Genomic DNA, 13,829 nt, shown 5'->3' on the forward strand with positions numbered 1-13,829 from the left:
GTTAACTTGCCTGTAGAGAAAACAAACTTGCCAAAGATTTTTCTGCAATCATGTTATTTCTCTTAATATTTTTTTTCTTTTTCTTTTCAATCGATTGAAACTTTGATCTCCCATTTTCCATTGTTGGACACCCCACCAGGTGTTTGACATAAAGACATGCTTATATTTCGGATAAAGTAAAATATTGGCTGCTTTTTTCTTCTTGACACCGTTTGGTTTAATATTCTTTGTTGTATTGTATCCTAGCATTAGATGATCAAAACATTCTTATTTCTAAAGCTATTCGTGGTCTGTTACTTCATATTTAATATACATTTTTTGTAGAAATGCAAAAATGTGTTACCCACAATGGACGCCATATTGACGTTTTTTGCACATTACATCAGCCCAGCCCACTCGGCCATGACTTCACCCAGATGCTGTTCGCTCCTGTAAACCTTGTCACATAACACACAGTTGCTTATCTGATATCGGTTTTATTTCGTTGATTTCACTGTAAAAATCATCATCGAGTGCTGCGCGGTTGACGCCACAAAAAGAGAAGGATGCAAACCTAGCGTAATGTTGTCTTAAACCTTTGGCGAGGAAAGAAGATGGCGACGATAGCAGCTGTTGATTGTAGTCGCGGATTTGCAGCAAAACCTTTTTACAAGGTAAGATGATTAACGTTCACTTTTTAATTAAGTTTAGTGAGATGCAATCAAATATTTCATTATGAATCTGTCTAATCATTAACGACCATGGACAGAATGTCTTAATGAGATCATGTAGCCTAATTGGTTAGCATCTACACTTTTAGTAGAGAATCCGTTTATGACAAGTGGTTCATGTGGCGTGAATTTAGGCAAAATCTGGGATTTGATCAAATTAATAAACACTGAAGAACGTATTCTGTCGGCTTGGGCTACCCTGTCGGAATAGCATACCTTAAGTCTATTAGTCTATTTTATCAAGGCAGTCTACCAGAGTTTGTGTGTTTTGTTGTGTAATTAACGCATAAAACGTGTAGTCGATGCTGAAGTAATGATTATACTGCTTTAGAACCTTATGCTGTTCTGACGAGGTATGCTAAACCGACAGAACTTCGACTTCCGTCATTATATTATGCCTCCACGTAACGAATGACGTAGTTGCAAAGGTCAAACCTTTTAGTTTTTTTAAATTCCCCATATTTGAGAATAGAATATGTTTAAATAATTTTGGAGTTGGTTGATATTAAGACATCCTGTCATGTCCCAGATGTACCTGAATGCAACATAAGCAGCTGTTGGGGAAAATCCTCTAACTGACTTGCATGTTACAGGATCTACAGAGTTCTGGTGGATTTGGAGGCTTCAGCTGATTTTTCTCCAGTTCCAGGAGGTTTACACTCAACATGGTGTTAAGGTGAGTAAATCAGTTAATTGCAGAGTGAATTACAAACCTTATTGCTGTTGAAAGGTGCTAACATGAAGTTTTGACTCAGTCCAACTTTTATATTTTTCTATTTATTAGTGGTGGAACTCCATTAAAATTTTTCATTGCATTAATTGTGGAGTCTGTGATTAATCTCAGTTAACTGAATCAAAATCCATGTATCAACAAAATAAACCTTTTCAACTCAAAAACCCATTTTGCTGCTAAATTATTGATTAACCAGATATATGAGCAAAACAACAAACATATTTATTGATTTTTAAATTGTTACCCAGTTTATTCAACCATCAGATTGGTGCAAAGGGTTTTTCTACCTAAGAGATCTTTAGAAATGTGAACTGTGGATCCTGACATTAGCATTCAGGATGTCTGTGCTGCTACGTTTTTGGCATAGAGATGCCATTTTAGGTTCTAATAGCTTTACTGGTAGGCTAACTACTTTTAGCACAACTTGAACACAACAATAGTCTTTCCAGTGTCAAATCAGATCATCTTTTGAAGGAAGAATTAACCCCAGAGAAGCAGCTTTGTCATCCATTGTTGTTAGCAGATGTTGCTTGTGCGTCAGGCTTATCTGCGTACTGGAAACGTATGAACACAAAGGTTCCAGCTTGAGATTTTTGTCTGTTTTGATTTTATTTTTTTTAATTTATGGGGTAACATTTTTTTATGCGTTAAAATCTATGTAATAAATTAATCAAAATTAAACTAAAGTCCAGATCTAAGTTGTTTTCTTACTTTAGCCTGAGATTATTATGCCTTAGAACAGGGGTATCCTCCAAACCCATTGATCAAATAAATTGTCTCGTTAACAGAACTTTTCTAAACTTGATTGGATAATGAAGAGCTAATTGAATCATTTAATTCTCTTGCTTAGAGCTTGTTGTTTTCTAAAGGTGCTTTTAATTTGAAAAACGAGCTTCATCTGGATGTATTCTTTAATTTACTGAATAGACAAAACACAGAAATTACTTAAAACATTGAAAAAAATCAAACAATCTTTAATATATTCATCTAGAAACCCTTTTTAGCTTATTTGGTGCTACATTTCCAGATTTATATCCAAACCACTCAGCGTAGGAAGCCCAGTGTGTGTGTGTGTGTGTGTGTGTGTGTGTGTGTGTGTGTGTGTGTGTGTGTGTGTGTGTGTGTGTGTGTGTGTGTGTGTACGGCTCAGATAAGGCTTTCATTTACATCCCTGTCTGGCTGTTAACTGATGTCTATTGAAGCCTCCGGGGGGTTTTCTTTCTTCCAGATGGTTTGATTCTTCTCCAGACCATAATTACATGGGTCAGAGGTCAAACTGTCGCCTTTAATCCGAAGCTAATTTCAGTCATAATGGATTTCAGACCCAGGACTCACAGCCGCTGTCCTGTGTGAGGACGTCGGTTTAAGGAAAAATCTGGCATATTTTAGGTTCTGATTGATTTTATTTTAAAAATGTCAAAGTTAATAATTTATTTCAACTTTTTTATTGAAGTTTTTTTCAAAACTCATTTTTTCAAAACTCAGAATTTTCAGGTGATTCTGTGATGATTTCAAAGCAAAACGGATAAAAAATCTTTAGATGTGAACACAAAGTAGATATTTATTAATTGCACTAAAACAAATTTAAAATTTGAATAAAAACAAACCAAGTAAAACAATCTGTTAAAAAAAAACAGAAATCTGAATTATTGTGAGCACTATTTTTCCTAAAAATATTTCAAAAACTGCAAAAGCTTTCAGTAAAACTAATTTAAAATAAAATAAAAATGTCTGAAAACTAAAGAGACACAGGACCAAATAATCATTGTCCAAAAAATATATTGAAAATATTTGTATTATATTAAAAAGGTAATAAACATTAGTGCAAGAATTAAAATCAGACAATGAAATTATTACAGAAGGAATTAAATAACAGATAAAAAATAATTGTCATTTTAAATATTAACACAAAATGTTTTTGCATAAAAAACAAGAAAATAAATATTTTAAAATACAGAATCTATTTTTATATGTAAAACAATCAGCACACTTATGATCAGATCTACAGAAAACAGCATATGGAAAAAAATCATTGCTTAAAATAAAGACTAAAACAATGAATAATTAAAACAAAATGCTAAGTAACTGATACTAAATCATAAATTTACATGTATGTTAATTGCATTAATTCTTAGGTCATTTTTAAATTATTTCTAATTTTACACTGATTTGTTTATATTCTTATAATTTTAGTACTACTTACAGTTATATTTATATCTTCTATAAATGGAATACTTTGTTTTTGAGTAGCTTGTCAACAAAATAGCAATTTTCCCTTGGCAGTCAATAAAGTAAAACATTTACAGGAACAACTGAATATAGGTTAGAAACAAATAAACCAATTGGTAAAATACAGAAAATAAGAAATAAACCAACAATTCACATTAATATAAGAAAAAAACACTGAAAACAAAAATTTAAATTATATGTAAGGAAACAAAGAAAAAAATGATGAAAACATTAAAAGTCCTTCATAATGGCTCCTTATCAGGCCTGAGTTTCACCTGTAAAAAAATCAGTTCTATTAAATGTTTTTTCCAAACGAACTGAAAAATTAAACCAATAAAGTCGATCAGCTTCAAACTGCAGTTTTTCTGCTCTGAAATAAACTGAACGAGGGATGAAAGAGGGAGTGATGGAGAAAATGAGAGTTTGTCCTCTGTGTGTTTTCTGCAGAGCGAAGGCCTGCAGGCGCCGCTCAAACCTCCAGAGAGCTGCTGTAATGGAGCGGCGCCTCGCCGAGCGACACGAAGCAGGCGGAGGTTAAAACATTCTGTTCAGGATGTGGAACCAGCATCAAACTGCTGCTTCCACACGGCGGCGCGGCGCGGAGCGGCCCGCGGCGCCGAATCACTCATTCTGACGGCTCAGGAATAAATTAATGACCATAAATATAAACTTAAAACTATAGACACATAAATGCACTAAAATATTAAAACAAGCAATTAAATTAAAAAGATAAACATATAAAATGCACAGTATGAATTAAATAAAAAATATGCAAAGCTTCTATAAGGATGAACCGTGAAAAAACTAATTTTATCGGCTTTGTGACATATGTCTGATTTATTAGAGCAAATAATACAAAAGCATTAGGTTTTTATTATCAGATCATTTAATAAAACAATTATTTTATCAGTAAATCAGAAAATGTTGGTATTTTCTGTTAACAAAACTATTAACTCTATGAAAATGTTTGTATTTCTGATAAATGGACCTGAAATCTGCCTTTCAGTCTGTTTATATAAAACGGTGAGGAAAAAAATAAAAAATTATTCCTAGAATTAAAATAATGAAAAAGATTTAAATATATTTAATGGGTGTCTGCAGTAAAACTTTATTTTGGTGCAAATTGTAATAGAAAAAAGTCCATATTTTTATTAAATTGATCAATTATCTGATCATTAAACAGAACTTGAATTAGTATTTAGTTTTTTTCTGTTTAAATTTATTGGATTATTTTACCAGAAGTCCATGTTTGTAGTTTCTCCGCCCCGTCGATCCCGTCCGGATCAGGTGAAACGGATCCGGTCGGGTGTCTGCGTCGTCGCTGCTGCTGCTGCAGATCCACGCGTCTTATTGTGAAAGGACAACGAACCCAAACTGCTGCAGCAGAATGTGAAACGCGGCCGCATTCAATCACAGACGTCAGCTCTGCCTCTGCGGTGGGAACCAAAACGTCTGGGTTCTGTTTCCTCTTTGTTGGGAGTTTTCAACCCGAACGCAACAACATCAATTAGCCAGAACCGACGCCTGCGGACTCTTTAAACTTCTTCTCTCCCAGAGAAGCCGGCTGGAAAATGTGTGTTTACAGTTTGCAGGCTGTGTGTGCAGGATTATGGTAATAACAGGCTGCCGGGCCGCGCCGGTGGGCGGGCGGACGGGCGGGTCCGCGGACCCTTATCAGCGCGTTGCAGCGGTTCTTCACCTTGATTCTCTGCTTTATCACCAAAACCAGACGAAGACGCTTCTGGAAGCCCGAACGATCTGATGCCATCAGCGGCGGCTCTTATCTTCACCCAGGTTTGCAGGAGGCGACCCAGAAGCGGCGAGAGGCGGCGCTGACCTTCAGGCTGGAGAGCAGGACCGGGTTCTTCTGCTGGTTCTTCTGCAGGATGGGCTGAAGCTGTCCGGTTTCCAAGGAGACGGCAGGCGGAGGGGTAGTGAGCCCACACACGCTGCGCTCTCGCTCACCGCTGGACGTTCGTCTCTGCTCAACTTCCTCCAGATGTTTGGCTGCATCAGCATCGCTTCAGTCCGGCGGAGCGGCGAGGGACGCCGCCGCTTTAAGAACACTTAATTAAGAGTCAATGATCACCAATTGAGCCATTGAGCCGGCGCGTCCAGATTTCCAGCCTCAGCTGCGTCCGTCACGCTCCACGCTCACGTCTCTCCTCCCACTGGAGGAATTATCTGCCCCGTGTCCGGGGGGGGTAAAACATGCTGTCCGCCGCCGTTCAGATCCTGGCGTTCGCCCTGGCGCTGCTGGGCGTCCTGGGCGCCACCGTGGCGACGCTGCTGCCCAACTGGAAGGTGAGCGTGAATGCGTGGAGCAGCATCATGACCCCCATCTCTCAGATGCAGGGTCTGTGGGCGGACTGCGTGTGGTACAGCTCCGGCGTCTTCAGCTGCACCATGAAGGACTCGGTGCTGTCGCTGCCGCCGTCGCTGCAGATGATGCGGGCCGGCATGGTTCTGTGCTGCATGGTGGCGGCGTTTGGGCTCTGCCTCGGCTCTCTGGGGCTCAAATGCACCCAGTGGGGCGGCAGCCAGCGGGCGAAGGGCCACACGGCGATGGCGGCAGGCGGCTGCTTCGTCCTGGCCAGCCTGCTCTGCCTGGTTCCGGCGGCGCTCTTCACCAACGAGGTCATCACTGCCTTCCTGACCACCGACCTGCCGGACAGCAGCAAGTACCAGCCCGGCGGCGCGCTCTGCGTCACCTTCATCGCCGCCGGGTTCCTGCTGGCCGGAGGAGTCATCTTCTGTCTGTCCTGTCCGGGAAGCAGGTCCGCCGGACCGGACAGCGTCTCAAACTCTGACTCGATCAGGCTGGAAAGGAGGCAGGAGCCGAAAGTGGAACCCAAACAGAAGAAGAAGAAAAGCGTGCGGCTGCAGACGGATGAGGTGAGGCAGGAGAAAACGGTTCTGGACCGGCAGAAACTCCCACAGAAAGACCTGAAGGACAACTACAGCCTGCAGGAGTACGTCTGATGCTCAGACGGAGGGGAAATGTGGCGTTCAGGCGTCTGAACTGGGGGAGGTGTGTGTGTGTGTGTGTGTGTGTGTGTGTGTGTGTGTGTGTGTGTGTGTGTGTGCGTGTGTGTGTGGAGGGGATAATTACTAAATGTTGTAAATGACAGATTGTAGATTCAGCTGAATGCGTCAGAAGCAGAGCAGGACTCTAAAGGAAAAAAAAAAAAACCTCAGAGACACAAAAGGCTGAAAACCTTTAAAACCCGACGGCTGCAGCGTCACTGAAACCAAAAACCTGAAGACAAAAAAACGTTTCAGCTCAAACTGAAACCAAAAAGCCATTTAAACCAGCCAGTTTTCTGCCTTCAGATAAAACTGATGCTCCAACAGGGCTGCAACCACCATTTCTGGGGACGGGGCCCCAATGCAACATTACACTCAACGCTCTTTTATTTTTATGCTGTTTTTCTTGCAGTGCATGAAAAAAAAAGTTTCATTCTAGATCTAAACTGAATTACTTTGTTTCCTTTATTACCTGCAGAGTGAATAACAAAAAAATCCTGAGAACAGCTGCAGATGAAAACTGGAAAGTTAGGAAAGCAAACCTAAAGCTTATTTTTCCATTTTTATCTGCTGAGGAAAAAAATACGGACAGAACAAAATTAAAAATGTACAGGAGCATCATGCATGTTTCATCTCTGCACAAAAACTCCATCCAGTGGATCACAGTAAATGAAGTAAAATATTTTCCCTATTATCAGATTTTTTCTGGGTTCAATTTCCGTTAAATTTATTTTTATTATTGCACATTCTGTGGAAACTGAGTAAAACTGCAGGGACATTAAGTAAATGTACTGATTAGCAGTCTGATGTTCCCACAATTATTGTTTTAGCAAAAAAAAATCACAATTGGGGTTTTTAAAAATGTGTCCAGATTTGTACCAAGGATAATCTAAGAAGCAACTTAAAATAAAATAACAAGGGTAAAGTAATTGTATTATAAGGATAAACTTGTACGAGAATAAAGTCATAATATTATGGAAATAATGTCAAAATAATGCAAGAATAAAGGTGTAATTTGAGAATAAAGTCAAAATTACCAGAATAAAGTTATAATATTATGACTTTATTCTGGTAATTTGTTTAATCTTCGTAGTGTAACCCCAAAAAACTTTATCCCAACTTGTTACTTTAGTTCAAATGAATGTATATGATCAGCTTTAAAGGACACAAACTTGTTTCCCCCACAGCAACAATTAAAAAACATGATCGCCACCTACTGGCAGAGTATGGTAATGGTCAAAATTAAAGAGCAAATATAATTTAAAGTTACCGCATCAGTATCTGCTAAACATCATGTTGGTCTAGTGACTTAGCATAGTGTTTAGCGTAGCTAACTTAGTTAGCGGTTTTCATAGTAATGAAAACATGACAAACATCCTTGACAGGTTGCCAGAGAGAAAACATCAGTTTCTCCAGATTTTGAATAATTAATTTGTTACAGTTGATTATATTAAAATGTAGATTATTTTGAAAACCCCACTAGGTGGCGATAATGGCATCAAAATACATGATGCTAGCAGTGCTAGGCTAGCAGCCTTTCAGATCTTTTTTTAGTTCATCTTTTATTTGTCGCTGTTCGTTTTTTCTGTTCTGTTTCTAAATTCTGCAGTTGATACTTGAAGTTCATTGGAAACAATGTGCAGTTTAACTGGAACGTCTCGGTTTGTTTGTTTTTTCTCACCTTGACCAGCGACTGGGTGAGAAAATCCACATCATTGTAAAAATGTTCACTAAGCAATTAGATGCAGATTTTTCTTTATTAATTTGTGAAAAGGTGACTTTAACAAACCAACACCTGCCTTGGACAGGCAGCCTGTGTTTGCAGATTGCTGAGGAACCTTCCAGGAGATTATCTGGAAAATTGCTTTGATAGCCTCTTTTCTGTTTTAATGACTGCTGAGAAAATCACAGCTTCTGAATGTGTGCTGAATTTTTATTGAACGCTGCTGCCTTCACCATGTCTGCTTTGGGTTTGCTCTGATCTCATCAATAATTTCTAGAAATCCTTCACTTTCTGCTTCAGCTGAACACTCTTGTATGAGAAGCAATAAAATATGTTGAGCTTCTTAGATTCTGCAGTGTTGTGAATTATTTTCCAGAACGTCAAGCGGACATCCACTTCATCTTTTCCTCTCGGTTAAATGGGGGAGGAGGGAGGTAATGATGCTCTTTGCTTTCCCATTATCTCCTCACCTCGGTTGGTTGCACATTTCCCCTCCGCCTCCCAGCTGCAGCCGCACCAGGAGGACACAATGGACCCGGAGCCCCCACAGTGTCACACACACTCAGTGGGCGCCGTCAGCCTGACTGAGCCGTCAGTCACTCTGAACTGATCGCCCACTCTGCCTCCCGGGAAATGCTTCAGATCTGCAGAGCAGAAAACAGTCGTCAGCACTGCAGAGCATTTCACATTTCACCATCAGTAGATGTGGAAAACTGGACACAAGCGGTGGAAGAAATCCAACTCTGCATCAACAGAACGGTTTCTGAGCCTCTGCAGCTGCTGCAGGATTCACATTTCTCCTCTTTTGATGGACGAACAACTTTAATGAGCCGAGGTTTAAAACATTTAATTAGCTCAGGAGGCGCCGATTCTCCCAGCCCCCAAAGCCAAATTAAAAGCTGTTTGAAATCTCTGAGCGCTTCCTCTAATATTTAATTAGCTGCAGATTTGAGCTACGATCAAATGTCTCTACAGATTAGATATTTTATCTTTTTACCCCGAAGAGCCAAATTAAGTTTGATGCCTTAAAATAAACTATCAGTAGAAGCTCAATATTTCATTGGAGATCAAATTCCTTCTTAGGCGGAAAAAGTTGGGTTTAAAATTGTCAAAACACCTGATTCAGCATTTTCATGCACACAGAGCCCAATTTGCTAAAATTTAAATAAATATAAATAATATTTGGTTCCGTAGCTTATCTGTAAATACCTGAAGAACCCGTCAGGTGCCAGAAGTTTGTACATTTCTGTTCTGGTGCAGAAAAGTGTTTGCAAGGATTCAAATCTGTTCTCTTGGAAATCTAAATATTAGACCATTTATTGTGTTTTATGACTCTTTGGTTGACAGGTCAGGTTTTTGTGTTGATCGATCGGTTATTGATGGCAGCCAATCCGTCAGACGAACCGGTCGACTTCAGAGGCAGAGGATGGTAGGCAGACTGCAGTGGAAACTAAATGCATTCAGCTGGAAGCTGCACATCCACACATAATCATTATTTGGAATAATCCTTCAAATTAAAGTACATTAAATCAGATTATCAGCTGATTTCATGTAAAATTGATTTTGAAGTGAAACCTGATTTGTGTATTTATAACTGTGCAAACATGAAAACAAAAAAGGTTGTTACTGAGAAATTGTTGCCATCAAAGTGATGCTTTTACATTGAGATAATTTTATTTTGTTACAATTTAAAAAAATACAAGCCAGAATTTTAAAACTTAAATTATTTGTCCGTCTCATTCAGTTCATGTCTTTTGTATGTAGCCAAACTTTCTGGTGCAAAACATTTAAGTTGCTTTAAATTACATTTTGGTTAAAAAATATCCTGAACTTATAATTCTGAAGTAAAAAAAATGTTAACATGCATGAAAACTTTCCAGAATGACTGAAGTGAAACGATTCTCAAAGTAAAGCGAGTCAAACTTCCTCCACAGTGAAATTAGATTCACAAAATCAGATGGTTGTCTTTGATCTGAAACATGAAAGTGTGACATTTTAATGTCATTTTGTTTCAGATCAGAGTAACTCAGGTTCTGCTGAGATTTTACATTTCATGCATTAGTAGATGAGGTTTTTAATGAGGCGTTTGGAGCATCTGGTGGTTTTGGACAACAGAGAAAGAAGCTCACCAGACAGAAGATGCCTCGCTTTGTTACGTTCGTCTGAAAACTGAAACCAAGGAAGATGATGAGTTAAACTTCCTGTTTTTCTGACTGGTAAGTTTCTGTTCCTCAAGCTGCAGCAGCAGGTAAGACACTTCCTTCCTTTACGTTGAGCTTTTAAAAACTTTAACAGGACTTAAAGAATGCAAACATAATAATCATTTTGAAAATCTATTTTAAGTATTTTTGACGAGTTTCTCAGTTTCAAACTATTTTTAATCACAAAGTCGATTAAATTACCTGTAGTTTCACTGTTGGTTGTTTCTGTCCTGTTTGCTTTAACCTCTGACCCATTCGGCCATTTCTGATCGAAAACAGAAATGTTTGGAAATAGATTTCTGTACAAATGTGCTGAAACATCTGCTTTATGTTGAAGTTATGGGATCTTCACCTTCCAGACCAACTCGGCGCTCATGTGAGTTTCCAGTAAAGCAAAGATTTATAATATATGGAAAGTTATTCAGTGCTTTGTGATTCTTTTCCTGTGTAGATCTCCCTAAACCATGGCGGGAAATGAACTGGGGGTGAGAGTTTTTACCAACATCAGCACCTTAAAGCTTTTTTTGTTATAATTTTTAGTGTTTTAATGGCTTATTAGGGAGGTAAAACTAATTTCGTTATACTTTTTCACCAGCAGATGTCACTAAATCCCACATTGAGGCCAGTAAATACCGTTTTGTTTTATCTGAGCAGAGACAAACAGTCTGACCTGCAGTTTGTGAACAACTTCAGACTTCAGACTGAAGATCAGCAGCTCAGGATTCTTCTTCATGGACCGGCTGGAGCTGGAAAATCCAGCTTCATTAACTCTGTCAGCAGCGTCCTGCAGGGCAGAGTGACCACCATCGCTCCTGTTAATAATCCAGCTGAAGACGGATTCACTAAACAGGTACAAAGAAAGCGAGGTGTCTTCATTTTAATTAAAAGCTGAATGTTTACCTTGCAATCATGTTCTTGTGGTTCTAGTACACGAGCTACAAGATTCCTAAAGGAAATGAGGATCATTTTTACCCTTTTGTGTTAAATGACATGATGAGCCTGAGAAGCGACAGCAGGAGAACCAGAAGAGCTCATGTGAAAGACGTGAAAAAGGCGATGAAGGGAAACATCAGAGATGGTTACGCGGTAACATTTCTGCTGCAGCTTTCAGATTTAAAGAAATAAAAACTGAAATCTTTCTGACCAATGGCTTATTTTTTAATTTTTTAGTTCAATCCTGAATGCAGTTTGTCCAAAAGTGATGAACGTTACAATGGTTCTCCGGATTCCAGTGACAAAGTTCACGTCCTGGTTTGCGTCATCGACGCCAGCTCTGAACCTCTGCAGAGAGAAGATGTGGAGACGCTTCAGGACATCAGAGACGACGCTGCAGAGCTGGGTACACAAGACAGGTTTTATTCTCTAGAAACGACTCGACCTTTAAACTGCTCTCCATTGTTTTGGTTTCATGTTAAATGAAATTTAGCTTTTTGCTGCTTTTCTGTAGGAATCCAACAAGTGGCCATTTTCACCAAAATTGATGTAGCCTGTTCCAAAACTAAAAGAGAGATGAAGAAAGTCTTCAGGAGCAAATTGCTATATGACAGGGTACACTATCATCATTATTACTCATTTATTTCACACACAGTCATTTCTGACCTGATTTTGACCTGCAGGTCCAGAACTTTAGCCGCCAGGTTGGGATCCCCGAGCAGCACATCTTCCCTGTTAAGAACTACGATTCAGAGAAGAACGTGAACGATGAAGTCGACGCTCTGATTCTGAACGCCCTGAAACGGATCATTGAGATCGGCACTGACTCTCTGAAGAACAATTAAAACTTGAACGTTTGTCTGTGAATTGCTCTAAAAATGGCTTCATATTGAGCATCAATGCAAAACTTTTTCTTGAACGTAAAATAAAGCTGTAATTTCTTACAATGCTCTACAACTGTAACAAGTTGTTTCATTAAGACGGCAGCCTTCATAATATTTATGCACATAAACATGTGAAGGATGAGTCTAAAAACTTTCTAAAAAATAGTTTTGGTTTCAACCAGATTCTGGAAAATTTCACAGAATTTTGTGGAAATAAAAACAAAAGTCCTCAATTCTTGAAATTTTTCACTTTCTTTGCACTTTATCATATTATAGTAAAATATTTGCATTAAAAGTGTTTTGAACTAGTGCGTTACTCTGGGTAATGTCTCAGTTTAAAGAGTGGTTCGCTGTCTGATCAGAGAAATATAATTAGGAGGATCATTTCTGGTTTTATGCTGCTGGTATAGCAAAGCAAACGCCACCAAACTCATACGATTTACGTCTCATGCAGGTAAGTTTTTACAACAGCAAAACCTATAAGTTGGGTAAGAACTGCTATATCATACAGTGGTATTGTATAATGTGTAGATCCTTGTATTTTACAAAGATTCATATTTAATTCAGGAAAAGTAGGGGCACAGTGACCAGTCTGCTTTTTTCTACGTTAGATAATGTTGGTCTATGCTGGTCGATCGCGGGAAGGTTTTGAGTTGGTCTCGGCATTAGGTGACAAACTGAACGCCGCCAGGAGACTGAAACCAGCACGTCCTCTTCTGACGTTCTTATCAAAATATTCACTAAGATCCAAAACATTTAACTTTATTAAAGAATAAAATAATTTAAAAAATCATGGATGCATGGACCCGGAAGAGTTTCTCTAGATCTCACTGAGACATCAGTCCTCTAATCCTGGAGATGTTCTTCAGGTGATAGAAGGCCGACTTTGTGACTGTCTTAATGTGGCTCTGAAGGTTCAGGTCAGAGGTCATCACTACTCCCAGGTTTCAGGCTGATCGCTGGTTGTAATAACTGAAGCTGAGCATTGATTCTAGTTCGATCCTCTTTAGGTCCAAAGATAATAGCTTCAGTTTTATTTCTTTTCAGGTGGAGAAAGTTTTGGCACATCCACATATTTATCTGTTCTAAGCATCTATTCAGTGATTGGATGGGGTCAAAGGTCACCTGGTGACATCGTAATGTAGAGCTGCTTATCAGCCGCGTAGTTATGGTAATTAGTCTTGCCATACAATATCCATATCCATATTGGAGCATATGGATATTAAATAGGAGGGGTCCTTGGATTGAACCTTGGGATTCCCCACATGCGACTTCTGTTCACTTCAATGAGATGTTTCCTGTTGATGCAAAGAAATCCCTGTTCAAACCAGTTGAGCACTGGACCGGAGAGTCCGACCCAACTCTCCAGTCGATTCAGTAAAATGTCAA

The 13,829-nt window shown here is 39.0% G+C and overlaps 2 protein-coding genes across 5 annotated transcripts; both read left to right on the forward strand.

Moving 5' to 3' along the window:
* Positions 1–45: 45 nt before the first annotated feature.
* LOC106958481 (claudin-20-like) lies at positions 46–10,142 on the forward strand. 3 transcript variants are annotated; one of them, XR_001427163.1, is made up of 3 exons: positions 46–653; positions 1,304–1,386; positions 9,770–10,142. XR_001427163.1 is itself a non-coding variant. In XM_015050393.1 (3 exons), exon 3 carries the CDS (start codon positions 5,884–5,886, stop codon positions 6,652–6,654), a length of 771 nt encoding a protein of 256 aa, XP_014905879.1. In that variant the 5' UTR covers positions 145–653; positions 1,304–1,386; positions 4,120–5,883; the 3' UTR covers positions 6,655–8,767. The 3 variants fall into 3 exon arrangements, 2 of the variants coding, with proteins under 2 accessions (XP_014905879.1, XP_014905880.1); XM_015050393.1 differs by lacking the exon at positions 9,770–10,142 and adding an exon at positions 4,120–8,767 and having other exon boundaries at positions 145–653; XM_015050394.1 differs by lacking the exon at positions 9,770–10,142 and adding an exon at positions 5,467–8,767 and having other exon boundaries at positions 145–653.
* A 366-nt stretch (positions 10,143–10,508) lies between these two features.
* Positions 10,509–12,663, forward strand: LOC106958470 (interferon-induced protein 44-like). 2 transcript variants are annotated; one of them, XM_015050379.1, is made up of 8 exons: positions 10,509–10,670; positions 10,961–10,999; positions 11,075–11,108; positions 11,278–11,473; positions 11,551–11,709; positions 11,794–11,962; positions 12,071–12,171; positions 12,240–12,663. In XM_015050379.1, exons 2-8 carry the CDS (start codon positions 10,963–10,965, stop codon positions 12,399–12,401), a joined length of 858 nt encoding a protein of 285 aa, XP_014905865.1. In that variant the 5' UTR covers positions 10,509–10,670; positions 10,961–10,962; the 3' UTR covers positions 12,402–12,663. The 2 variants fall into 2 exon arrangements, with proteins under 2 accessions (XP_014905865.1, XP_014905864.1); XM_015050378.1 differs by lacking the exon at positions 10,509–10,670 and having other exon boundaries at positions 10,687–10,999.
* Positions 12,664–13,829: the final 1,166 nt, after the last annotated feature.

Source organism: Poecilia latipinna, unplaced genomic scaffold, assembly GCF_001443285.1.
Source record: "Poecilia latipinna isolate Pla-1442-1.1 unplaced genomic scaffold, P_latipinna-1.0 Scaffold989, whole genome shotgun sequence".
Taxonomy (NCBI): Eukaryota; Metazoa; Chordata; class Actinopteri; order Cyprinodontiformes; family Poeciliidae; genus Poecilia; species Poecilia latipinna.